The sequence below is a fragment of the Chanodichthys erythropterus genome, chromosome 6 (assembly GCF_024489055.1).
Source record: "Chanodichthys erythropterus isolate Z2021 chromosome 6, ASM2448905v1, whole genome shotgun sequence".
Lineage (NCBI taxonomy): Eukaryota > Metazoa > Chordata > Actinopteri > Cypriniformes > Xenocyprididae > Chanodichthys > Chanodichthys erythropterus.
The window spans coordinates 25,739,737-25,765,170 of NC_090226.1; the positions used below are offsets into that span (position 1 = coordinate 25,739,737).

Below are 25,434 nucleotides of genomic sequence, written 5' to 3' on the forward strand. Positions count from 1 at the left end.
TCATTATTTCTCTCAGGTGTAAATAACAGAGTCAACAGAGTCCTGCCTATTAATAGCCACTCAGAAATGTTTACTAAGGTATAAACAATATAATTATCTAGCAGTTGACACATTGCTACTGTCACATGGTATATAATATCATACTGTCCAGCCCTAGTAAGTATAGCTACTCTGCAAGAAGGATGATCAGTTTTCATGTCAAGCCAGGTACTGTATGTCAGGGTATGTCAAGCCTATGCTCAGTGACAAAAACATTTTATAGTTCATTAACTAAATACATTTATTTAGTTAATTAAAAAAAAAAAAAAAAAAAAGATTTCTTAATGTTTAACATAAAGGCATTAATACACTTACCTCAATGTTCTCTTCATAAACAGAGCTGTCCAAAAGAGTGACTCTAAAGGGAATGGTCTTAGAACGTTTGGAGCCTTTCTGAGTGGATCTGGGGCTCTTGTTGGATGTTGTTCTCTCTGATGCATCTTCTACATCTCTGGAATCATCATGATGCTTGACATCCTATAATCAGTTTATATTACAATATAATTTTTCATAACTGTTAATCATTAAATATTTTCTGTTTTATTTTATTTATTTTTTAACTGTCATGTTCTGCTGCTTTTAGTAGTTTTTCTATGCCAACATAGACTGATGTCTGCGTTTTATGCTTGAGACCCTGCATTCTTTTCGATTTGTTAGCAAGCCGGCTCTGCAGTTACTATTGCGTACTATAATAACTGCCGTACTTGTAGTCCTTTTTGGTTACACTGTATTTCAATGGTCCACTTATGACATTCTACTAACTGTAAGTGACTTTGCAACAACATGCCAACTAACTCTCATTAAAGTATTAGTAGACTGTAGATTATTAGAATAGTTAGTTAACTATTCTAGTTAGTTAGTAAAATAAGTTGACATGTTGCAAAGTTATTTGTCTGTTGGGGACCATCAAAATAATGTGTTAGCAGATATTAAGCAGGCAGTCTATTAATACTCTAATGAGAGATGTAGTTGCAAAATTAGTTAGTAAGTAGAATGTCTAAAGTGGACCATTGAAATTGTGTTAACTTATTATGTGTCTCGTGTTTTTATGAGCAAAACCACATTCTGTGTGATCATCCCCTTATGTCTGTCACTCAGAAGTAAAAAAAAAAAAATGTAGTCAAGTTGTTCAGATAGTAAAACTAAAGCACTTCTCATCCAGGTGGATGAAGAAAATGGCTCAGCATTTAAAAGTCATTTCTGATGATTGACATCACAGAGTTTACCGGCATGTTGGTATTGATGTGTGAATTGTATTTTACCAGGAAAAATACGTAACGCCGCTGCTGATTTGTGTATTTCCTGAAAAAGTCTTTCTGGTAATTTTATGGTAATTTATCAGGATTTTTGTGTAAAAGAAGCTATTATCTGTGTTATGAAGTACAAAAATAAAAAAATATAATAAATATACACTATATTGCCAAAAGTATTGGGACACCCCTCCAAATCGTTGAATTCAGGTGTTCCAATCACTTCCATGGCCACAGGTGTATAAAATCAAGCACCTAGGAATGCAGACTGCTTCTACAAACATTTGTGAAAGAATGGGTCGCTCTCAGGAGCTCAGTGAATTCAAGCGTAGTACTGTGATAGGTTGCTACCTGTGCAACAAGTCCATTCTTGAAATTTTCTCACTACTAAATTTTCCACGGTCAACTGTTAGTGTTATCATAACAAAGTGGAAGCAATTGGGAACAACAGCAACTCAGCCACGAAGTGGTAGGCCACATAAAAACACAGATCAGGGTCAGCACATGCTGAGGCGCACAGTGTGCAGAAGTCGGCAACTTTCTGCAGAGTCAATAGCTACAGACCTCCAAACTTCATGTGGGCTTCAGATTAGCTCAAGAACAGTGCATAGAGAGCCTCATGGAATGGGTTTCCACGGCTGAGCAGCTGCATCCAAGCCTTACATCAAGTGCAATGTAAAGCATTGGATGCAGTGGTGTAAAGCACGCTACCACTGGAATCTAGAGCAGTGGAGACTTGTTCTCTGGAGTGATGAATCATGCTTCTCTGTCTGGCAATCCGATGGACGAGTCTGGGTTTGGAGGTTGCCTGGAGAATGGTACTTGCCTGACTGCATTGTGCCAAGTGTAAAGTTTGGTGGAGGGGGATTATTGTTTGGGGTTGTTTTTCAGGGGTTGGGCTTGGCCCCTTAGTTCCAGTGAAAGGAATAATGTTTTAGCATACCAAGACATTTTCATGCTCCCAACATTGTGGGAACAGTTTGGGGGTGGCCCTGTCCTGTTCCAACATGACTGCACACCAGTGCACAAAGCAAGGTCCATAAAGACATGGATGTGCGAGTTTAGTGTGGAGGAACTTGACTGGCCTGCACAGAGTCCTGACCTCAACCCGATAAAACCTTTGGGATGAATCAGAGCGGAGACTGCAAGCCAGGTCTTCTCGTCCAACATCAGGGGTCCACTCTTCATACCTCGCTAAATACATGTGAGATGATTTGACAGATGCTAGATCTTCTAATCGTGATAACTGATCTTTGGCTAATTTGGTTCTTCAAACAAATTTGTGGAATGGATTAAAATATAAGGATTAAGTTGTTTGAGATTATTGCGCGTTCTCATGTTCTTTGAAAAGGGCAGATGTATCGATACCGAAACCACAATCAGCAATGCAGCGATTGGCTGGCGGCAGGAAAACAACGTAATGACATCATATAATTAGAAAAGACACCTGATAAAAAGCTTGACGAATTTCTGGACCTTTATAATGAAACAGCCAAGCGAACAACATGACATTACATCATGACACATGCAGGTGTTTTTAAAATATAAGTGCAATGTAAAAACATGTATGTACACAATAAGTGCACTGTATCAAATGATTAATTTAAATGTAGGTACAAAGTAGTTAAGGCCACTTAATATAAAGTGGGACCAATAAATCTTTCAATGAGTAAAACTGGCTGTGCCTATAGTATTATAGACTACACAACATTTATAATATTATTTTCAAATTAATTTGTAAATTATTATCATTTTAAATTATTGTCCCTGGATAAGTAGAGTACTCTTGAAATAAATTAGCAGTGGCTGGGACAGATTTTAAGTATCAATTCCACTAAAATGCAATCTAATAATGTTTACATGACATAAGCCTGCTCACGAGCAGGTTTAAGCTTACGGACCTGTTGCTATGGCAGCAAGTCCAGGATGAGCGTTGAAGAACCAAACAATCCAAGATCATGCCAAATCGCCATCAATCAAATCCAGCTAACCGAGTTAGCGATGTACGAAGAACGGGCCACAGTGTCTGACCTCACAAATGCACTTCTAGAAGAATTGTCAACAATCATAAACACACTCCTAAACCTTGTGGAAAGCCTTCCCAGAAGAGTTGAAGCTGTTCCTTTTCAAAACTTTACTCAAGCTGCACTTTATTCAGCACTATGGGAACATCTTTAGTCATGACCAGCTGTGAATATGTGTAAAACAACATCAATGAAATTGACCTGTATTCATAGCCTACGTGACATCATTGGAATGCGTTGTATGAGAGGCTATAATTAGATCCGCCACAGGTGCGTCTGCAGGTCTTTTGTCTTCAGAGGCCATACTGTGAAGTGTGTGTGAAGCAGCTCTGCTCAAACTCTTTCCTTCCTTCATCACTTTGTTAGGAGTTAGATATAACAGGCAGTGCGCAGAACTTTCTCTCCCCTTGTTCCTTTTTCAACTCTGTTTGACAAGTGAAAAGTGAACACACATATATATTATATATTTGAGAGAAAGTCATGGCTGAATAAAGCAAATGGTGTGTGTCTCTGTGTTCACGTTCCATCTCCAAATCGGACACACACCAGTATTTTTTTGTTTGTTTGGGGAAGAGCACGCTGCCCTTGTGTTGTAACAGGGCGAGTGCAAGCACTGTGAATGTTCACAGTTTAAGTGCTTTGCGTTCGCTTTGCTTATTGCAAAGGGGTAGCACCCACAATGTGATCGTGGCTCTCTCGCTTCGTTCGAGGAGCAAGGTGGCTTAAGCCTCCTTCTAGAACCAGGATCCCTTCATGGGACCTAGCAATAGTCCTAGAGGGTCTGGTTGAGACCCCCTTTGAACCATTACAGTCAGTTTCTGACAACCTGTTTACCATTTTCAGAGTTTTCCTAATGGCTATAACTTCTCTAAAGAGAATTGGGGACTTGCAGGCTCTGTCCATTGTGTCATCCTGTTTAGGCATTGCCCCAGGAATGGTGAAAGCTATTTTGCATCCTCATCCTGACTATCTGCCAAAGGTTCCTTTCTTGAACTTGCATCCGGTCACTCTTGAAGCCTTCTGCCCTCCGCTGTTCAATATGCAGGAGAGACTTCACAGACTGTGTCCAGTCTGTGCTCTTAAGATCTACATCCACTGAACTAGCCAGTTGCATAAGTCAGAGCAACTATTTGTTTGTTATGGCGGCCATAACAGGAGTGCGGCCGCCACGAAACAGACAATGTCACATTGGGTGAGAGTTCTGGATTTTCCCTTGCCTATGAGGCACGTGCTCACACTTTGCCAACAGGCATCAGGGCTCATTCCACCAGTGGGGTTGCCTCTTCTAGACTTTTGGCAGGGGGCGCCCCCTTACAAATGTTTGTGATGTGGCAGGCTTGTCCTTTCATAAAGCACACATTCATAAAGTTTTATAGTTTGGATGTTCATGTTACTCCGGGCTCTGGCATCCTTGAGTCAGCATCACAAACTAGTGTCTGAGACTCTCTGTGTTATGTGACACACTTCACAGCCTGGGGTCTGGACACACAGTGCAGCTCGAGTAAAGCTTTTGAAAGGGAACTCCCCGGGTTACTTCACTGTAACCCTGTTCCCTGAACTCCATATTAAACCCTACGGATTAAGAATGGGATGTCATTTAAGTTCATGTGCACATAAAGGCAGGCGTCCCAGAACTGTTGGTAATATAATGTGTGTGTGTGTGTGTGTGTGTGTGTGTGTGTGTGTGTGTGTGTGTGTGTGTATATTATATATATATATATATATATATATATATATATATATATATATATTATTTATTATTTTGTAAAAAATGTTTTTTATTTATTATTTTGTAAAAAATATTTTTTATTTATTATTTTGTAAAATATTTTTTATTTTTTATTTTATAAAAATGTATTTTTTTTTCTCAATAATTTCAGACTTTAATAAGACTTGTCTTAACTAACTATGTTAACTGTTATTAACATTTTTTACTTTATTCCTAACTATATTAGTTGGACATTAAAAACAATTACCTACCTGTTTCACCATTTTACCATGTGAGGCTGACTCTGGAATGGTAACTTCAGTACCCTTATTTTGGGATGGCACCTCAGTCTCAGGTCCTGTCTCTGTCCTCATAGTCACGTCTACTGGAGAAAAAGTTGTTTATTTATTACACAGTAGGGCTGGGCAATATGGTTGAAAACTGTATCACAATATCAGTGTTTCATATCGGTCAATATCGATAATTATTGATTTTTTTTATGACCCATTTAAAATAAGGACCAGGAGAAAAATATATTACATTTAAACATTTTTATTTTAAACGTAATCTTCCTCTGATCACAATCCCCTCAGTTATTAAGACAGAAATGTCAACAACCATGGAAAACTCAAATAATTAAAATGTAAGCATAAGTCTAAAGTAGGGTGACCACCCTAAAACAGGAGCTTTGTCCTGCGTAAGACTTAAGTAGTGTCCTGCATTTCATTTATGTCTGTATTTTTTTTTTGAATCCCTGAAATTACAACCACAATAAGAAATATAAGTCAGTAAACACAACTACACCAGCAAGGATTTCATCTCACATACTGGATAAGAACTTCAAGTGCTGCTCAAAGCTGCTCAAATCGATGATTTAACTCCCTTGTGTCGGCGTCACAGGGCGTGATCACCGCATTTTTTTTTTTTTTAACCAGTGTGAAAGAGACTCAAAATACTCTGTAAATGTTGCACATACAATTAAGAGTTATACACCATTTTAATCTGTGGAATATCGTCAAGTGTACACTCAGAGTAACAACTAACATGATACATGATCTCTCATATCCCTCTGTACGAACTCCAATCTGATAGTTCTCAGAAAATTAACTGTAACTTAGTGAATACTAATCACAAAAAAATCAGACTTATGTCTAAAAAATGTTGAAATATCAGGTTTTAAATTGTGTAAGTCAAATCGAAAACAAATATTCTGTGTTTATGTAATCTGTACGAAAAGAGAGCCAAGTCAGAAGTCCATGATTCAGCTCAGTATCCGCTAATGCGGCCACGCCCACGGAGCAAGCGCTATTCAGACGCAAATTCTGAGTCAATACATGCATACATCGTCTCAATTGTGTATTTATTGTCTTTAGTGTTTTGAATAGCCATAGTTATAGCCATAGTTCCTGGATTGCCGATTCTTCTTTAGCAGGCATTTGTGGACAAAAGGGGCAGAGCGCCCTCCGGCTGCAAGTATGAATTGAAAACACAGCATCCAGCACTCATAATAATGACAATAAATCCTGAATAAATATTAATCCTCTGTATAGAAAATTGACAAACATATGAGAATCCATCAATATTTCTCCAAATGTGCATGCTTTTAAGCTAAAAGCCTATATGAAATGCCATAGAGGTAACATGACTTTTCAGACACTTTGCATCACAGAAATACATTATATTTTAAAGAATATAATAGAATACCATTATTTTAAATTGTAATAATATATCACAGTATTGCTGTTTTTTCTGTATGTTTGATTTACACCATGATGAGATTTGAGACATGATCAAAAGGGTTTTTTCACAGCCTACCTGTCTGAAAGAGCTCATTATTTATGCAGGTCATTAGAGCATCTTTATGCGATTCTTTTGTCTTCTCAGGTGAGAATCACCCATTATTCATGATTATTCACGCCTCCACGCATACTGTGTTTCTTGACCAAAGATGTTTTAGAAAATTTAAATCTCTCTATTGTTTTATATGAACAAGCAGGCAGCATAATTTTTACCTCATTTTGAAGCAAAAACTCTAGTCTACAACCTCAAATACCCAGAAGTCTTGTGAACAAAGATTTAATATAAATTTTTTGGCTTTATTTCAGTGACTTAAGTTTTTGTTTTTTCAATAACCACGCATAAACGTTATTCCTTCAAAAACACAAACATGTACATACATGTTCCTCACATACGGTAGCCTAGTTTGTGCTGAATACAGTGTAATGACACTTTTTCCATTAATATGTTTATGAACAACTGAAAAAAGCACAAATGTCAGGGCATGTCAAAACTTCTCCAGGGTCCCAAAATTCCTCAGACCCCTGAGGGTTAAAGCATGTAATCATCCATCCTGATGTTAAATATTTCCAACGAACGGCGGCGATCAAGCGCCACACACGGAAATGGTCGAGCACCTACAGAAAAACAAGATATTCTCCATTTCTCTGTTTTAACCAATACAAAATTGCGAAATTCAGACACGACTTTCTTCTCTCGTTAATATTTCATCTAATGCAGGTTCTATGGCGTTATTATATTGAAAAATGTTGAGCGTGCATCAAATGCGCGAGCAATCTCTCAACTCACAGGCGGATTCCCTTGCACAAAACTGGACGCGCGCACGCTCTTGCTCATATCTGCTCGCTCAAAATTTTGTCCTCCTGCATGTGCAGCCGTGAATCTAGAATTGTATTCTCTCCAGGATTTAATGTTGCCATAAGCACAACATTATAGTGTGGGCACCCACATTAGAATGGCAGAAACATTAATCGGCGCATATGCCAAGTTTGCCAACAAATGTAAATCATATTTACATAACGAAATAGTTGTAAATTTATTCTCATGTCCCGCATTGTCCTGCAAAATCACATCTACTGTCCTGCAACAGATCAATAGTCAGGTGGTCACCCTAGTCTAAAGTCACAATGAACACTTTTCCTCTTTTATTTACAATTTCCTCGCTCGCTGCGGCACTCATTTTCTGCTTATCAGTCGCCAGTTACTGAAGAGGAATCCAGCAGACCAGCACGAGACAAAATTGATACTGTTACATGATTGGCTGTTAGCGTGTCACTCCCTATGTTGCTAGGTTACCAGAGAGCGAGTGCCTTTGTTAATGCAACCAAACTTGCTTCGCAACCTGTTTTCTTCCGACGAAGAATATAAAAAATATTGAACTTTTTATCAAACACATTTTTTATTGATATCGATCATGTGTCTATCGCGATACATATCGTTATCGTTTTATCGCCCAGCCCTATTACACAGTTCTCTACATATCAGTATTGGCCAATGAAAAAACTACTCTGCTGTTAGTGCTAAATCACACCATTTATTGAACTCAGGGTTATAGAATTAGTTTTGAGTTGACAAAACCAAACCAATCCATTCAGGCTGTGTTGGTACGATGATGCTGATCATCAACTTTCACTGTCAACTCAGTTCATGGATTATGCACATAAAAGTGTGACATCAGTAGTGAACAACCAATCACATGCCTTGAAATACAGAGAAACTATGATCATCTTCACGCTAGAGAATAAGCGTGATTCACTTCTCAATTTTGCAAAAGATTAGATTTAAAATATACAATATAAATATTTAGGCAAAATATTTAAATGCATTTACACAGCAAGAAGAAAATACTTCTATATGAAGGCAGACAACTAAAAGAACATCTTGCTATCAATGCAAGTTGAAGCTGCGAAGTTAGTTTTTATATATGTAGGGTTGAAAATAATCAAAGATATTTGAAAATAAACAAAGACATTTGCTTTACTGTTCCAACTCCCTCTATTTCTTACCACAAGGGCCTTTTGGAATTCCTAAAGACAAAGAGGTGTCACATGGACAAGGAAGGAATAAAAGATTTATCTGTTGATTCTAAAGTACATATTATTACATTTATACTGAAGTCCCTATTATGCTATTTTAAAGGTTCCTACTTTTGTTTTGGAGGTCTCCTACAGTAGATCTACATGCATTAGGGTTAAAAAAAAACACATTATTTTCTTATAATATACACTGCACATTACATCATTTCTCAAAGAGTCTGGCTGTTTGTTTGAAGATTCAGTCTCTCTAAGCCCCTCCTTTTTGAGAGCCTACTCTGCTCTGATTGGTCAGATTGCCCAGTCTGCTCTACCACTTACAGCACGTGTCAGAAATGAAACGCCTATTACCATATCTGAAATTCAGTTCTCCTCTGAGTTCTCTTCTTTTCGTAGTGGATTTGCAGCATTAACATGTCGACAACACACACCAAACTCTTCCAGACCTCAGCTACAACTACAGTGTTTCAGGGTGGGTCAAAGCAGACGTTGTTCACAGGCAGCCAATGAAGACCAGAAGCTGACATTATGCAAATTTCTTACATTTACATTATTTTGTAGGTACTGTATGTAAAAGAAACGTCTTGGTTATGTATGTAACCCTCATTCCCTGAAGGAGGGACGTACGTCAGTAGTGACCGATGAATTGGGATATAGCCAGAGAGCCCTATCAGCTTTGAGTGAAACTAAACAAGCCAATTTAATTGGTGTGCGATATTTACATAATGTGCACTGCCCCCGCCAGGTGGGTATAAATACCGAAGCAGATGCAATCGCACTCTGTTTTTCACTGAGGAGACAACTTGAGTCTGCACTACAGCGAAGGCACAGGAACTGTGGAATAGGGACGTACGTCTCCATTCCCTCCTTCAGGGAACAAGGGTTACATATGTAACCGAGACGTTCCCTTTCAGTCGGTCACGCTCGACGTAAGTCAGTACTGATCTACGAATTGGGATCCCAAATAAAGCGCCACAGTTATTGACCCCTTCCAGCGCCCAGCATAAGCTCCAGCCACCAGCGCACCTGGGGTTGGAGAAGGGGGCGAGCTTACACTGAGAGGGTCTACTGCTGTTCCGCAAGACCCACTACAGTAAGACTTAGACAACACTGGGGAAGAGAACCCATAGGGGATGCTGCAGAGACCACAACCTACCCTGCAGTGGAGGAATTACGTGGGAATACACATATGGACTTGCCATGGGTACACATATGGGGTCCCTGGGATGGCTCCAGCCTGAGATAGGGGGAGACTCATCTGACAGGTGACAGCAGAGCTGGGTCTGCCTCCTCCGAAGGCAGCACTTGCAGGTTCACTACCTGATCTCTGAAGGGAGTGGTAGGAACCTTGGGCACATATCCAGGCCGGGGTCTCAGGATAACGTGAGAGTCACGTTATCAACCGAAAATGCGTGCAAGTCCCCTACCCTCTTAACTGAGTCCAATGCAACCAGGAGGACGGTCTTAAGTGACAGTACTTTTAACTCCACTGACTGCAAAGGCTCGAAGGGATGACCCCAGAGGGATGTAAGTACCAGGGAGAGATCCCAAGAGGATACAGAGGAAGGGTGAGGCGGATTCAGTCTCCTTGCCCCTCTCAGGAACCTGACGATCAGGTTGTGCTTCCCCAAAGACTTAACATCTACTGCATCATAATGTGTGGCAATAGTGGAAACATACACCTTGAGGGTGGAGGGAGACAGCCTTCACTCCAAGTCCTCTTGCAGGAAGGAAAGCACAGAACTGACCGAAAATGGTTGGGGGTCCTCTCGTGCCCGCAGGAATGAAGGGTCCAGCCACTGATTGAGGGTATGTCACAGGGGCACAGAAAGTACCGCGTTGCCACGCCCATCTCGGGACTTGGCCATGAAGCCAGTGCTGAAGCGGCCTCATATGAAGCAATCCAAGTGGCGTGACTGCGGCTGCGGATGCCATATGCCCCAGGAGCCTCTGAAAAATATTCAGTGGGGCCGCTGTACTGCGCTTGAGCGAACTCAGGCAGTTCAACACTGACTGGACATGTTCCACTGTGAGGCGTGCTGTTCTATACCGAAATAAAAGATCCTCTGCCCAGGGGCGAGTTTGCTCTTGTCCCAGTTGACCCGAAGACCCAAACGGCTGAGGTGAGCTAACACCATGTCCCTGTGTTCGCACAACTGCTCTCGCGAGCTAGCCAGAATGAGCCAGTCATCTAGGTAGTTGAGAATGCGAACGCCCTGCTCACTGAGCGGAACAATGGCCACCTCCGAAACCTTCGCAAAGGCGCGGGGCGACAGGGCCAGCCTGAAGGGTAGGACTTTGTACTGATATGCCTGACCCCCGAACGCAAACCGTAGGAATGGTCTGTGTCAAGGCAGAATCAAGACATGAAAGTATGCGTCCTTCAGGTCGATCGCTGTGAACCAATCCTTGGGAATGTATGCATTCGAAAATGTGTTTCTGCGTAAGCATCTTGAATGGCAGCCTGTGAAGTGACCGATTTAGGATTGGCCGTAGCCCACTGCCCTTCTTGGGTACAATGAAGTAGAACCCTGGGGCTGTAGAACCCTGTCTTCATATCAGCTGGAGGGATCGGCTCGATTGCATCCTTCACCAGGAGGACAGCAATCTCCACCCGGAGAACAGGTGTTTGTTCAAGGAATTGTCAAGGAACACATGAGTGTAATGGACACCCCTGAACACCAGGGGACGCCGGGCGAACTGAATCGCATAGCCGAGTCTGACAGTATGAATGAGCCAGCGGGACAGGCTGGGAAGTGCTAACCAGGCTCCCAGACTCCGAGCCAGCGGGACCAAAGGCACCACAGACAAATGTGGGGCAGCGAGGCAGAGTGCTGGGACCCGACTCGGATGGCATAGTGGCCCGAAATGGGGTCGGACTCTACGAGGTGGCAGTGTGTATGGGAGACGGCGCAAGGGAGGTGGCCTCAACATACACACTGGGACCTGCTGGCGAGGTGAGAAGGGGATGAGAGTGGCGAGGCGGGGCACCGCACACTGCCAGCCATGCCCTCTTGGGACCTGGAGGGTTGGGAAACAGGTCTCTTTGTGAAAAGGTGGGACAATACGACACACAAATTCCCCCCGGCCCTCCTCTGGGGGAGGGAGAGATGCGGGCATCATCTCAACGAAGAGCTGACATCCTCTTCTCCAGGTCGCCCATCTCAGGACCGCTTCCTTGTTCTCTTGCCACCTGGCTTGGCTGAGGTCTGAGCAGGCTGGGCACAGAGTCTGCGACCGTCTCCCTGCCGTCTGGCAGGTGGAGGCTGCTGCTTTGCAGACTTAGCAGGGGCAGAGGATGACGCAGGCAGGTGCCTTCAGCGATGAGCAGACTGAGGTTGTGCAGCCAGCAGCGGGGTGGAGGCCGCAGCGGACTGCCGGGGCAGGATGTGTTTGATAGCCTCAGTCTGTTTCTGTGCAGCCGAGAACTGCTGGGTGAAGCTTTCGACTGCTGCTGAACTTCTAACGTAGGGCATCGCCTGACCAACGGAGCGAGCCATCACCTTAGTCGCCCGGAGAGCGAGTTCGGTGGCGGCATGCAGCTCCCCCAACAGCTGTTGGTCAAGCCCACCCTGGGGCATGTCCATGAATGCTTTGGCCTGATAGACCTATAGCAGGGCCATGGCATGCAAGGCAGAATGCGGCCTGTCCACAGGCTCTGTAAGCTTTCTCTGTCAGATTTGCCGAGAATTTACAGGCCCGGGATGGCAGAAGCGGTTCACCGCGCCATCCAGCGGCAACTGGAAACAATTGCATCGCAGCGGCTCGCTCAACTGGGGGGATCCCAGCATACCCCTTAGCCTCCCCGCCATGCAGAGTGGTGAAGGTGGAAGAGGGACCAGAACTGTGACGAACACTATACGGCGTTCTCCACGACTTGGTCACCTCCTCATGCACCTCCGGAAAGAAAGGTACTGGGGCAGGGTGCCGAGGACCAGTGCGGGCCGCCCCGAGATACCAGTCGTTCAGCCGAGAAGGTTTGGGACGCGGTGGAGGATTCTAGATGAGCCCGACCTTCTCGGCGGCCCGGGAAAGCCCGGAGGGAGGTAGCGCAGCTGAACCAAGGAACAAGAGTCTATACCTCAACACAGAGATAGTCATGTTCCCGCAGTGAGAACATGAACTATCCACAAAAGCTGCTTCAGCATGCTGAATGCCCAGGCATGTGACACAGTGATTGTGACCATCCGCGGGGACCAGGGAACGACTGCATCCAGTAATGCACAGACAAAATGACATGTTGAAAAGGACGCAGTGTTCATCTGTGAAGCTCTTTTAGAAGGGGGAAATTCAGCTCTTGTTCTTTGTGCTCAAGCACACAGGGAACAGCCGTGATGTGACTGCAGGTACACCACTCACTGACTTCCACACACAGAGGAACCAGCCTAAATCACAAAGAGAAGCTCACTCTGGAAAGCTTGCGGCTTTGCTGTAAGGTGCCTTAACACCAGCATTTCAAAACAACAGCTCTTCAAAGGCTTGAGAAGTCACTCTCAGTCTAATAGCAGGAACACACAGGTTGGCTCAGAAGCGAAAGACAGACTGTGATTGCATCCGTATTTGTACCCACCTGGCAGGGGCTGTGCACATTATGCAAATATTGCATGCCTATTCCATTGGCTTGTTTAGTTTCACTCAAAGTCTCCCTGCCGTCTGGCGGGTGGAGGCTGCTGCTTTGCAGACTTAGCAGGGGCAGAGGATGACGCATGCGGGTGCCCTCAGCGATGAGCAGACTGAGGTTGTGCAGCCGGCAGCGGGGTGGAGGCAGCAGCGGACTGCCGGGGCAGGATGTGTTTGATAAACTCAGTCTGTTTCTGTGCAGCCGAGAACTGCTGGGTGAAGCTTTCGACCACTGCTGAACTTCTAACGTAGACATCGCCTGACCAACGGAGCGAGCCATCACCTTAGTCGCCCGGAGAGCGAGTTCGGTGGCGGCACGCAGCTCCCCCAACAGCTGTTGATCAAGCCCACCCTGGGGCATGTCCATGAACGCTTTGGCCTGATAGACCTATAGCAGGGCCATGGCATGCAAGGCAGAAGGCGGCCTGTCCGCAGGCTCTGTAAGCTTTCTCTGTCAGATTTGCTGAGAATTTACAGGTGCCTTAACACCAGCATTTCAAAACAACAGTACAACAATACATTTATTTGTTGTGCACCTTGATCTATAAAACTTTGCAGACCTTTTACATTCACAAAGTTACATTACACTGCATAAAAAGGTAATATTCGAAAAAACATAACAGGGAACTTTAATAATAATTGTTAACTAAAATTGTTCAGTAATGGATTAAGGTTATAATGATAATATAAACCATATTTAAATCATATGAATTAATAATAATAATAAATAACTGCCAAAAGCCAGACAATTATGTATTTAAAATATTTTACTATATAGTGACCTTTAATTTGGAGCAAAAGAACCTGGAGGAGTGATTTTATTGCATCATAGTAGTGTCACTTTGCACACAGCTGATTGGTCCAATTTGGGTTTGAGATTTTTTCCCCAAAACCAAAATTCCCCAGGGCAGGTTAACCATAAAGCATAAGTTACTATGGTGATGAACACCACTAAAATCCAAGCCACTTTCATGGTGCCTAAGCCAGCTTTATGATATAGACCCCTGGGTAAGAAATCTCAAACTGAAACTGGACTAATCACCTGTGAGCAAAGTTAAACATCTCTGATGCAATAAAGTAATTAGTGTTGTTTTCATTAGTGTTAAAGATTGTAAAACAGTTATCCATGCTTTGATTTCATCCTGTCTTGACTACTCTAATGCCCTTTTCATTGGTTTGCCTGCTAGCTCCATCACCAGACTGCAATATATTCAAAACTCTGCTGCAAGAATACTTACCCACACCAAGCATTCTGCCTATATCAGCCCTATTCTGTTTCATCTCCACTGGCTTCCAGTGACCTATCATATCAAGTACAAAATACTCATGCTCACGTTCAAATCATCGAATGGCTTGGCTCCTAGTTAACTCTGTAATCTGCTTCTTCCCTACACCGAACCCGATCACTTCGTTCATCTGAATCTGGCCTTCTCTCAGTCCCTCTGTGTTGCTGCTCTTCTATGGGAGGCAGATCATTTAACGTTACTGCACCCAAACTCCCTCCCTAGGTCACTCTGCTGTACTATTAATATTTCTGAATTCAAATCCCTACTCAAAACCCATTTATTCTCTGAATGTTACCAGTTATAAGTTGTGCTCTGTTTTCCTCTGTCCATGATTATATGCTGCTGTGTCTTACCCTGTCTATATAATGGCCCATTTTACTGTCTTTGTACTATCCTTGTTTAATCTTCTGTTATTGTCTGTCTTTATTACCTGTTGTCTGTGATTATTACCTATTCTTTGTATCTCCTTTGTAAAGCGTCCTTGAGCAATGGAAAGGTGCTATATGAAAAGTATTATTATTATTATTAACCCTCTGGAGGCTGTTTTGGGGCCTGGAGAAGTTTTGATATTTATTCAATATTTATTGTCATTACTATGAGCACTGGATACTGTGTTTTCAATTCACTCCAAATTAAAGGTCACTAGTTTTTTTTTTTTTTTTTTTTTCATCTTTGTTTACAACATGTCCAAGTTTTAAAATTTTAGATTTTTATATCATTTATAATCTTGGCTTTGTCATCCTGAAATATCAAAGCAATAATGATCCAGCCATAACTCTTAGTATTTGCCTACAAATCCAAACAGCAAATTTTTGGCCAGGCAGTGTTTATTATTAGTACAGAGTTCAGGCATGAAACTCTAACCGAGTGCTGATGGTTCTTTCTATGCCGTGGCACCAGCCAATCAGAAGTATTTTCAAATCCACGCAACCATATATATATATCGTACCCTAGCCTGCGATCGACAAGCTGCACAATGTGAAAGCTCTGTTATGAGCTGAATGCTTTTGGAAATCCTCTGAAAGTCAACATCTAAGATAAGAAAACAGATTTTCTTATGTTATTGCACAATGCACAATGCTTAGTCTGCTTCAATTTCTTCAAGTGTCATACACAAGGTTTAAATCATGTCAACTTCCTAAACTACAGTGATCGATATGCATTTTAGCAGCTAGCGTATATGCATCACATTTGGAGCAGCAAGCAGATATGTTGTAAGGATACAGAAAAATAGCTTGCTAAACTCTAAAGTGAAATGGGCTTCACTAGGTTTTGGCATGAAATAGAGCTACAGCAATTCCTAATATTTTAGCAGCAGCAGCATGCTAAAACAAATGACCATATTAGCGAATATCAACAGCTTGCAGAATGCTAGCAGAAGTATGTTTCGCTATCGAGTAACATAGTTCAGTTATCTGCTAACCACGGGTCGATAACTCTTGATTAAAATGCAACATATATTCACTTAGCATACTAAGTATGTGAGCAGCTACATATTTTTGGGGGGGAAATATACACTACTTCATACGGGATGAACAGAGAGTTACGTCATGTTTTATAAAAAATTTCAGTATCAGATTTCACTGCTGTCCTTCAGAAAGGTATTCATTCAACTTACCTAAGTGTGTAAGTTAGTTCCAGTATTTTCAATGAAGCAGTACCAGTTGATGCCATAATTAGGCCTTTTATCTGGCAAAGCTTATGGGTCGCGTGGAGAGTGTTGGGTGTTCCGTTGCAGCACATTGCTGGGCTGCGTGACGACCACGGACATGTTTGTTCATCCTGAGTGTGGATCGGAGGTGTTTATTATCAGTCAGAATCAATAACTGCTCAAACGCAAGCATTTGTTTAACTACAGGAGAGTACAGGCCTAGGCCCATTCGGTGTGTAGCCAGGCATACATAGTCTTAAAGGGATTAGAGCCAAGCTTAAGCAACTACCAGTCTGATCTGGGGCCTCATTTATAAACGTTGCGTACGCACAAAAGAAGGCGTACGCCACTCTCTACGCAATAATTGGTATTTATAAAAAGCAAACTTGACGGGAAAATGTGCGGTCCTTCACGCAAGCTCTGACCCAGGCGTACGCACAAAAACGGGTGAAATGAGAAATGGCGACACCGTCGGCAGATGGAAGAAACACGTGAAAGTGAAAGTGAAAATGACAATACTGCCTCTCATAAATAACATGAAGACTTCACAAAGCAAGTCTTACAATTAACAGCCTACACGAACACCCGTTTGATCGATCTGCAGTGTAAAACAAACAAAATCAAACGAAGATTACAACAGAAATGCAAATTAACACATATTTGCAAAAAGAAAAGTGAAATATGTTCTGCAATAATATTGGCATGTTGTGCAATTCATCCTCATAAATAATATAGTTAACAGAATGAAATAATGTACAAAACTGATATTCTCGTCAATGTGTCCGTCTGGCGGAGCAGATATAGTTGCAATTAGATAGACAGACAGACAGACAGACAGACAGACAGACAGACAGACAGACAGACAGACAGACAGACAGACAGACAGATAGATAGATAGATAGATAGATAGATAGATAGATAGATAGATAGATAGATAGATAGATAGATAGACAGATAGATAGATAGATAGATAGATAGATAGATAGATAGATAGATAGATAGATAGATAGATAGATAGATGATATAGTTAGATCGATAGATAGATAGATAGATAGATAGATAGATAGATAGATAGATAGATAGATAGATAGATAGATAGATAATTAAGGATAGATAGATGGATAGATAGATAGATAGATGTATTAATTGTCCACTGGGGAAAGTTGTTTTCATAGTAAAACATTTCTTCATAAGCTACGGAATTATGGTATTCATGCATATGCCTTTAGTTTGTTTTATTTTTTATAAAACAATGTATGGCGTATGTCTCAACCATTCAGAAAGCAACAAGAAATTACATTTGCGCTGAACAATTTCCCATTTCCACGTCGATTATTACCGACATCTGTAGCTTGTCAGATGCAATTAAATGGATGGAAATAAAATGCCCCATCACAATGCGTAATGACGCACAATGGCTGATCTTGCGCTCTTAGAAGATGTGGCAAATGGAAGAATTTTGAGTGAACGCATCTTTAGACAGCAAGAAGACTTGCTGGCAAACGAGGACGAGTGGCTTATGAGCCGGTTCCGACTTCCTCGAGCCGTCCTGTTGGACCTCTGCGGGCTTTTGGGCCCGGCGTTACAGAGGAGCACTCGGAGGAACCACGCCGTGCCAGTCCCACTTCAAGTCCTAACAACACTAGGATTCCTGGTGACTGGCACTTTTCAGAGGGAATTGGCTGACAGGTCAGGAATATCTCAGCCGACCCTTAGCCGGGTAATGCCAGACGTGTTAAAAGGCATAATAGCTTCGTCCCATGATTCCATAAAGTTTCCATACACGGCGGGTGAACAGGCAAACAAGAAAGCTCAATTTGCAGCTATGTATGGTTTCCCAAATGTCATCGGTGCTATTGACTGCACTCATGTTGCCATAAGGGCACCGAACGTTAATGAAAATACTTTCATTAATCGAAAGCATTTTCATTCAATCAATGTCCAAATTATTTGTGATGCAGACATGTTGCTCACTTATGTAGTAGCTCGGTGGCCTGGGTCAACCCATGACTCATTTATTTTAAGACACAGCAGTGTTGGACGCAGACTCGAGGCTGGTGCTATACGTGATGGCTGGCTTCTAGGTACGTTTGATTATAGACATTCACATTTTAATGTACTTCAATGTCTTAACCCTTTCACTATCCTTGCAGGGGACAGTGGATATCCCCTCAAACAGTGGCTGCTTACGCCTTTCCTCAACCCACATAGTGCAGAGGAAAGGCACTACAACATGTGCCACAGCCGAGCTCGCGCTATAGTGGAGCGCACCATCGGCCTGTTTAAGGGCAGATGGCGCTGCCTCAACTGCACTGGAGGGAGGTTATTGTACACGCCTGAAAAGGTGTGCCAAATCGTGCTGGCATGTGCTGTGCTACACAATGTGGCACAGCTTAAAAACATGCCTCTACCCCCTGGTGCCGATTGCTGTGTTGGCCCCGACCCTGAACCCCATCAGTCACCACTCCGCCTCAGTCACCACTCCACTTAATAGGGATTCCCCAATAATTGCCGCCAGTCTCTCATCAAGAGGGGTCAGCTCCGGTGTCCCCTTTCCCCCACCCGTGGCAGACACACTCTGGCGATGGAGCGCTAGACGTTTTTTTGCCTCGACTTTGATGTCCGACCATTTCTTTTTTATTTCGGCCACGGCCCGAGGTTGTGAGGCTACAGCATTTACGGCGTCTGCCACCGTTTGCCACTCAAGTGCCTTTTTGGCATTAGTAATGCCCACACTGTGTGTAATGAAGGGTCAACAGAGTGCGGATCCATTTGCAGCTTTTTATTAAAACACAGCAGTGTTTACAAACAAGGGCAAAGCAGTACCGTAAACAGGGACAGGCAGGGGTCGAGGCTGGCAGCAGAGAATCAGAGTCGGGTCACAGGCAGAGATCAAGACAGGCGGCAAACAAACACAGTCCAGGGCACAGGCAGAGATCGGGGTAGGCAGCAAAGGTTCAGCAGAGAGTAACAGTCCAAGAAACAACGAAATAACAGTCCAGGGAATAACGCTCAGAAATGACCACCGTAGCAAATCGAGACTTCGCGATGTATGAATGCAAGTGTGTGTGTTATATAGGGTGTGTGTGATGCCGTGCAGGTGTGTGTGCAATCAGTCCCAGGAATGAGGGCCTATGGGTAATGGAGTCCGAATGAGATTCAGTATTCCGGTGATGGCTCCCTCCGGCGGTCCGGAGGATGAGACGAGGGAGCCACATTCATGACAGAGCCCCCACCCTGCGAGCGGCTCCAGACGCGAGGAGGCGGACGCCGGGGTCTACCACGTGGTCGAGGGGCCGGCCTCTCCGGGTGCGTCCGATGGAATTCCTCCATGAGTGTGGGGTCTAGGATATCATCCCGGTTGACCCAGGATCGCTCCTCCGGTCCGTACCCCTCCCAGTCGACCAGGTATTGTAGTCTCTGACCCCGACGCCTGGAATCGAGCAGTTCCCGAACTTGGTAAGCCTCCTCGCCCTCAATTACCAGCGGTGGGGGATGACAGCCCTCGGCTACCTCTGGTTCTCCTCTCGGACCCCCGGAGGGTTTCAGCAGCGAAACATGGAAAGTGGGAGAAACACGATAGTTAGCAGGTAAACTTAACCGAAAAGAGACAGGAGTGATCTGTTTAACAATTTGGAAAGGCCCTACAAACCTGGGACTGAGTTTCTTGGATGGAAGTCTTAGTCGGAGGACACATTGGAAGGGAGTGATACCCGTGGCCGGTTTTCTCAGAGAATTCTGGGCATACTCCGCCCACATCAAATACCGACTCCATTCAGCCTGGTTCTGCTGACAGTAGGTGCGGTGGAACCGTGTGATCTCCTGGTTTAGCCGTTCTGTCTGGCCATTAGATTCTGGGTGGTAGCCCGATGTCAGGCTGATATTGACGTTCAGTTGTTTAAAGAACGCTGCCCACACACGAGAGGTAAATTGTGGTCCCCTGTCTGACACGATATCCTCAGGCAGCCCATAGAACCTGAACACGAAGTTGCATAGTAGTTCCGCAGTCTCGAAGGCAGTGGGAAGTTTAGGAAGGGGAATGAGGCGGCAGGCTTTGGAGAATCTGTCAACAACCGTGAGTATGGTGGTGTTGCCCTGTGACAGTGGGAGATTGGTTACAAAGTCTATGGCTATGTGTGACCAGGGACGTTGTGGAATGGGTAGTGGCTGAAGCAGGCCAGCGGGAGATTGATGTGGTGTCTTGGATGTCTGACAAGCGGTGCAGTGGTGAATGAACTGGGTGACGTCACGGAGCATGGTGTCCCACCAGAACCGGTTTTGCAAGAGGTGGTGAGTGGCGGTAATTCCTGGGTGTCCAGAGCTGGGCAAATCGTGAACATGATGCAGGAGCCTCTCTCTCAGAGCAACTGGTACGAACAGACGGTTAGGGGGACATGTAGCTGGAGGAGCAGACTGTTCGTTGGCCTGTGTGATCTCGGATATTACATCCCACTGGACGGGTGCGAGAAGCAGAGTGTCAGGAATGATATGTTCTGCGTGTTCAGTACGTTCTAGGTGTTCAGCTTGCCGGGATAGTGCGTCGGCTTTCGTGTTCTTGGACCCAGGTCTGTATGTCACCTTGAACTGGAAGCGAGTAAAGAACATTGCCCACCGAGCCTGGCGAGGGTTAAGCCGTTTGGCTGAGCGGAGGTACTCTAGATTTTTATGGTCCGTGAGTACCGTGAATGGATGTTGGGCTCCCTCCAACCAATGACGCCATTCTTCCAGCGCCGCCTTCATTGCCAGCAATTCACGATCTCCCACATCATAATTACGTTCAGCCGCGGATAACTTTCTGGAGTAAAAAGCACAAGGAAACATTTTCTCTGGGGTACCTTGGCGTTGGGAAAGAATGGCACTAATGCCCGTGTTGGAGGCATCAACCTCGACGATGAAGGGCCTTTCAGGATCAGGATGACAGAGTATGGGAGCTGTAGTGAACCGTTCCTTCAATCCTTTAAAAGCCGCCTCTGCCTCTGGGGACCAGTGCAGCCGAGATATGTGACGCTTAGTCATGGAAGTTAAAGGGGCTGCAACACTGCTGAAGCCTCGTATAAAGCGCCTGTAGAAATTAGCGAAGCCCAGGAATCTCTGTAGTTCCTTTAGCGTGCGTGGTATCGGCCAGTCCAGTACGGCTTTCACCTTCGTGTCATCCATTGCGATGCCGTCTTGACTGATAACATACCCCAGGAAGGAGGTTGAAGTCTGGTGGAACTCACACTTCTCTGCTTTTGCGTATAACTGGTATTGGATGAGTCTTTGTAGCACGGCCCGAACATGTTGTATGTGTTCCTCCAGTGTATTGGAATATATGAGGATGTCGTCGATGTAGACGATAACCCAACGGTTCAACATGTCTCTGAACACATCATTAATGTAGGATTGGAAGACGGATGGACTGTTGGAGAGCCCGAACGGCATAACAAGGGTCTCATAGTGACCGGTGGTTGTGGAGAATGCAGTCTTCCATTCGTCCCCCTCACGTATCCGAAAGAGGTTGTAGGCACAGCGGAGGTCGAGTTTCGTGAAGTATCTGGCTTGTCTTAGTTGCTCCAGAGCGGCAGGTACTAATGGTAATGGGTAGCGAAACTTGACTGTGATCTCGTTCAGACCTCGATAGTCAATGCAGGGTCTCAGACCTCCATCCTTTTTTTTAACAAAGAAGAACCCTGATGATGCAGGGGACGTGGATGGTCGAATAAAACCTTTGGCTAGTTCCTCCTCAATGTAAGCTTTCATGGCCGCGGATTCTGGTTGTGACAGGGGAAAAATTCTGCCTTTAGGAGGCGAGGTGTCGGGTAGCAAGTCTATAGCGCAGTCTCCAGGTCGGTGAGGTGGTAATTCTGTAGCTTTTTGTTTGCTAAAGGCTATGGCCAGGTCTGTGTACTCAGCTGGGATGTCAAGCTGTCCAGGGACGGTTTCCTGTATTTCCACAGAGCGAATGGGTAAAGGAGTGACGTGTTTTAAACAGTTTTGGTGGCAAAGAGTGTCCCACTGCAGGATTTGACCCTCCTTCCAGGAGATATGTGGGTTATGGATACGAAGCCACGGTATACCAAGGATGATGGGGTTGTTAGGTGAGTGGATGACGTAGAAGCGGATGGGTTCTTGATGAAGGATTCCTACTTGGAGTTTAAGTTCGTCGGTGATATGAGCGATCTTTCCTCCTCCAATGGGTTTCCCGTCTAGCGCCTCCACTGTTAAGGGAAAGTGGCAGTCAGTTAAGGGGATATGGTGATCTTTAATGAACGTGTCAGACATGAAGTTTCCCGCAGCTCCAGAATCCAGCAGGGCGTGAGTGAGTATGTTCCGTTCATGAAAGGTGATCTGGACAGGAATTTTGAGGCAGTTAGATGCATAATCAGAGGGAAGAGGAGAACTCACCGCCCGGGAGCTGGTTGACGTGGGTCGAACTGGACAGTTAGCCTTGACGTGGCCAGCCTGGCCGCAGTATAGACAGAGATGCATCTGCCGTCTCCTCTCTCTCTCCTCCGGCAGAAGTGGAGTGTATCCGATTTGCATGGCCTCAGGGGCAATGTTGGTTGCGCTGGGAATCCATGCAGGACGCCTGGTACGAAGGAGGTTATCAATGTGAATAGTAAGTTCGATAAACGTGTTTAGTGAGCTTCCCTCATCGCGGCAAGCGAGTTCTGCTTGTAATTCCAGCGATAACCCTCGACGAAACAGCAGTTTCAGTGTATCCTCCACCCAGTTAGTTTGAGCTGCTAGAGTGTGGAATTGCAGGGCATATTCAGAGGCTGTTGTTTTACCTTGCGTGAGAGAGATTAACTGGTCACCCGGGCTCTGGCCGCCTGCAGGATGTTCGAACACCTCTCTGAATTGTTTCAGAAACTCAGTGAAAGTGGGGAATACTGAGCTGTCATTCCTCCAAACAGCAGTAGCCCAGTCCAAAGCCTTACCCGTCAGTAACGAGCAGACAAATGATATTCTACTCGTCTCGGTGGTATACAGAGAGGGCTGTTGGTTAACATACAGGGAGCACTGTAGCAGAAAGCCCTTACATTTGGCCGGGGTACCGTCAAACTTCTCAGGAAGGGCCAGGCGGGGATTGACAGCAGGAGGAGACGGGAAGGTTGGTGTGGCAGACGCCATGGGAGGCGGCGTGGCGACCTCGGTGGGGTTGAGCCGTAGGCCCTGCAGTGTCTTTACTAATTCCTCCGTTAATGAAGTTAGTCGACTCAGCTGATGGTGATGCATCGCTAGCTGGTTGGCTTGAGCTGAGAGCTCGGAGGAAATCTGTATTAGAGCTGCTGGATCACCGGGTGGCGAAGTCTTCTGTAATGAAGGGTCAACAGAGTGCGGATCCATTTGCAGCTTTTTATTAAAACACAGCAGTGTTTACAAACAAGGGCAAAGCAGTACCGTAAACAGGGACAGGCAGGGGTCGAGGCTGGCAGCAGAGAATCAGAGTCGGGTCACAGGCAGAGATCAAGACAGGCGGCAAACAAACACAGTCCAGGGCACAGGCAGAGATCGGGGTAGGCAGCAAAGGTTCAGCAGAGAGTAACAGTCCAAGAAACAACGAAATAACAGTCCAGGGAATAACGCTCAGAAATGACCACCGTAGCAAATCAAGACTTCGCGATGTATGAATGCAAGTGTGTGTGTTATATAGGGTGTGTGTGATGCCGTGCAGGTGTGTGTGCAATCAGTCCCAGGAATGAGGGCCTATGGGTAATGGAGTCCGAATGAGATTCAGTATTCCGGTGATGGCTCCCTCCGGCGGTCCGGAGGATGAGATTTATGTTTCATCCGTACGCCACTTCTGACGCAAATCCTACGCAAAGTTTTATAAATGAGGCCCCTGCTCCAAACTTCACATATTTTATAAGAGTCTTGGCCTGAGGACATCTACATGGCAATATTCAGTTACAGTCATAACGTCACCCACTGGCAACAGGAAGTGACATGTTTAACACTGTGATTCACTACTAGCAACAGACTAAAATATGTAATTAATTTCTAAACATGCTATAAACAGTCTAAAACATGCTAGCAACACTTAGCTGAGTGCTAAAGCATGCTATTATCGTCATGAAAGAGGAAGTTGTTGTAACTCAAGCATACAATGACCTATCTAGGGCTGGGCGATATGGCTGAAAACTGTATCACGATATCAGTGTTTCATATCGGTCGATATCGATAATTTATATTTTTTATGACTCATTGAAAATAAGGACCAGAAGAAAAATATATTACATTTAAACATTTTTATTTTAAACTTAACCTTCCTCTGATCATAATCCCCTCAGTTATTAAGACAGAAATGTCAACAACCATGGAAAACTCAAATAATTAAAATGTAAACAAAAGTCTAAAGTAGGGTGACCACCAGTCCCGCATTTTGCGGGACAGTCCAGAAATTAGGAGCTTTGTCCAGCAAGACTTAAGTAGCATTTCATTTATGTCTAATTTTTTTCATCCCTGAAATTACAATACCACAGTAAGAAATATAATAAAAACTGTGAGCATTTAAAAATCTATTTGTGCAGCTGTCGTATTCTAGCTGTGAAAATCACCAACCAGCGCAATCATAGAGAGAGGTTTTCCCGCTGATGACAACTGAGTGGACAGCGCAAAGAGCAGGCCTCAAAGTCGGTCAACAACTACACCAGCAAGGATTTCATCTTCCATACTGGATAAGAACATCAAGAGCTGCTCAAAGCTGCCCAAATCGATGATTTAAAGCATGTAATCATCTATCCTGATGTTAAATATTTCCAACGAACGGCGGCAATCAAGCGCCACACACGGAAATGGCCGAGATATTCTCCATTTGTTTCAACCAGTACAAAATTGCGAAATTCAGACACGACTTTCTTCTCACGTTAATATTTAATTTAATGCGGGTTCTATGGTGTTATTATATTAAAAAATGTTGCTCAAACTTTTGTCTTTTTTAAGTAGGATTTAATGTGGCCATAAGCGCTACTTTATAGTGTGGGCACCCACCGGCAGAAACATTTTTCGTAGCATATGCCAAGTTTGCCAACAAATGTAAATCA

At 44.1% G+C, this 25,434-nt stretch overlaps 1 protein-coding gene across 4 annotated transcripts in view; it reads right to left on the minus strand.

The window, feature by feature from the left end:
- LOC137021686 (band 4.1-like protein 1) overlaps window positions 1-25,434 on the minus strand; it is a 660,940-nt gene that overhangs the window by 505,472 nt on the left and 130,034 nt on the right. For 3 of the 4 annotated variants that reach the window (XR_010895347.1, XM_067388496.1, XM_067388497.1), the window contains 2 exons: window positions 5,294-5,403; window positions 355-516 (listed from right to left, as the gene is read on the minus strand). Coding sequence is in view for 3 of the 4 variants with exons in the window: in XM_067388496.1 (XP_067244597.1) it covers window positions 355-516; window positions 5,294-5,395 (264 nt within the window). In the remaining variant the exon portion in view is untranslated. Of the gene's footprint in view, window positions 1-354; window positions 517-5,293; window positions 5,407-25,434 lie in introns of all 4 variants that reach the window. The other variant, XM_067388498.1, reaches the window with a different exon arrangement.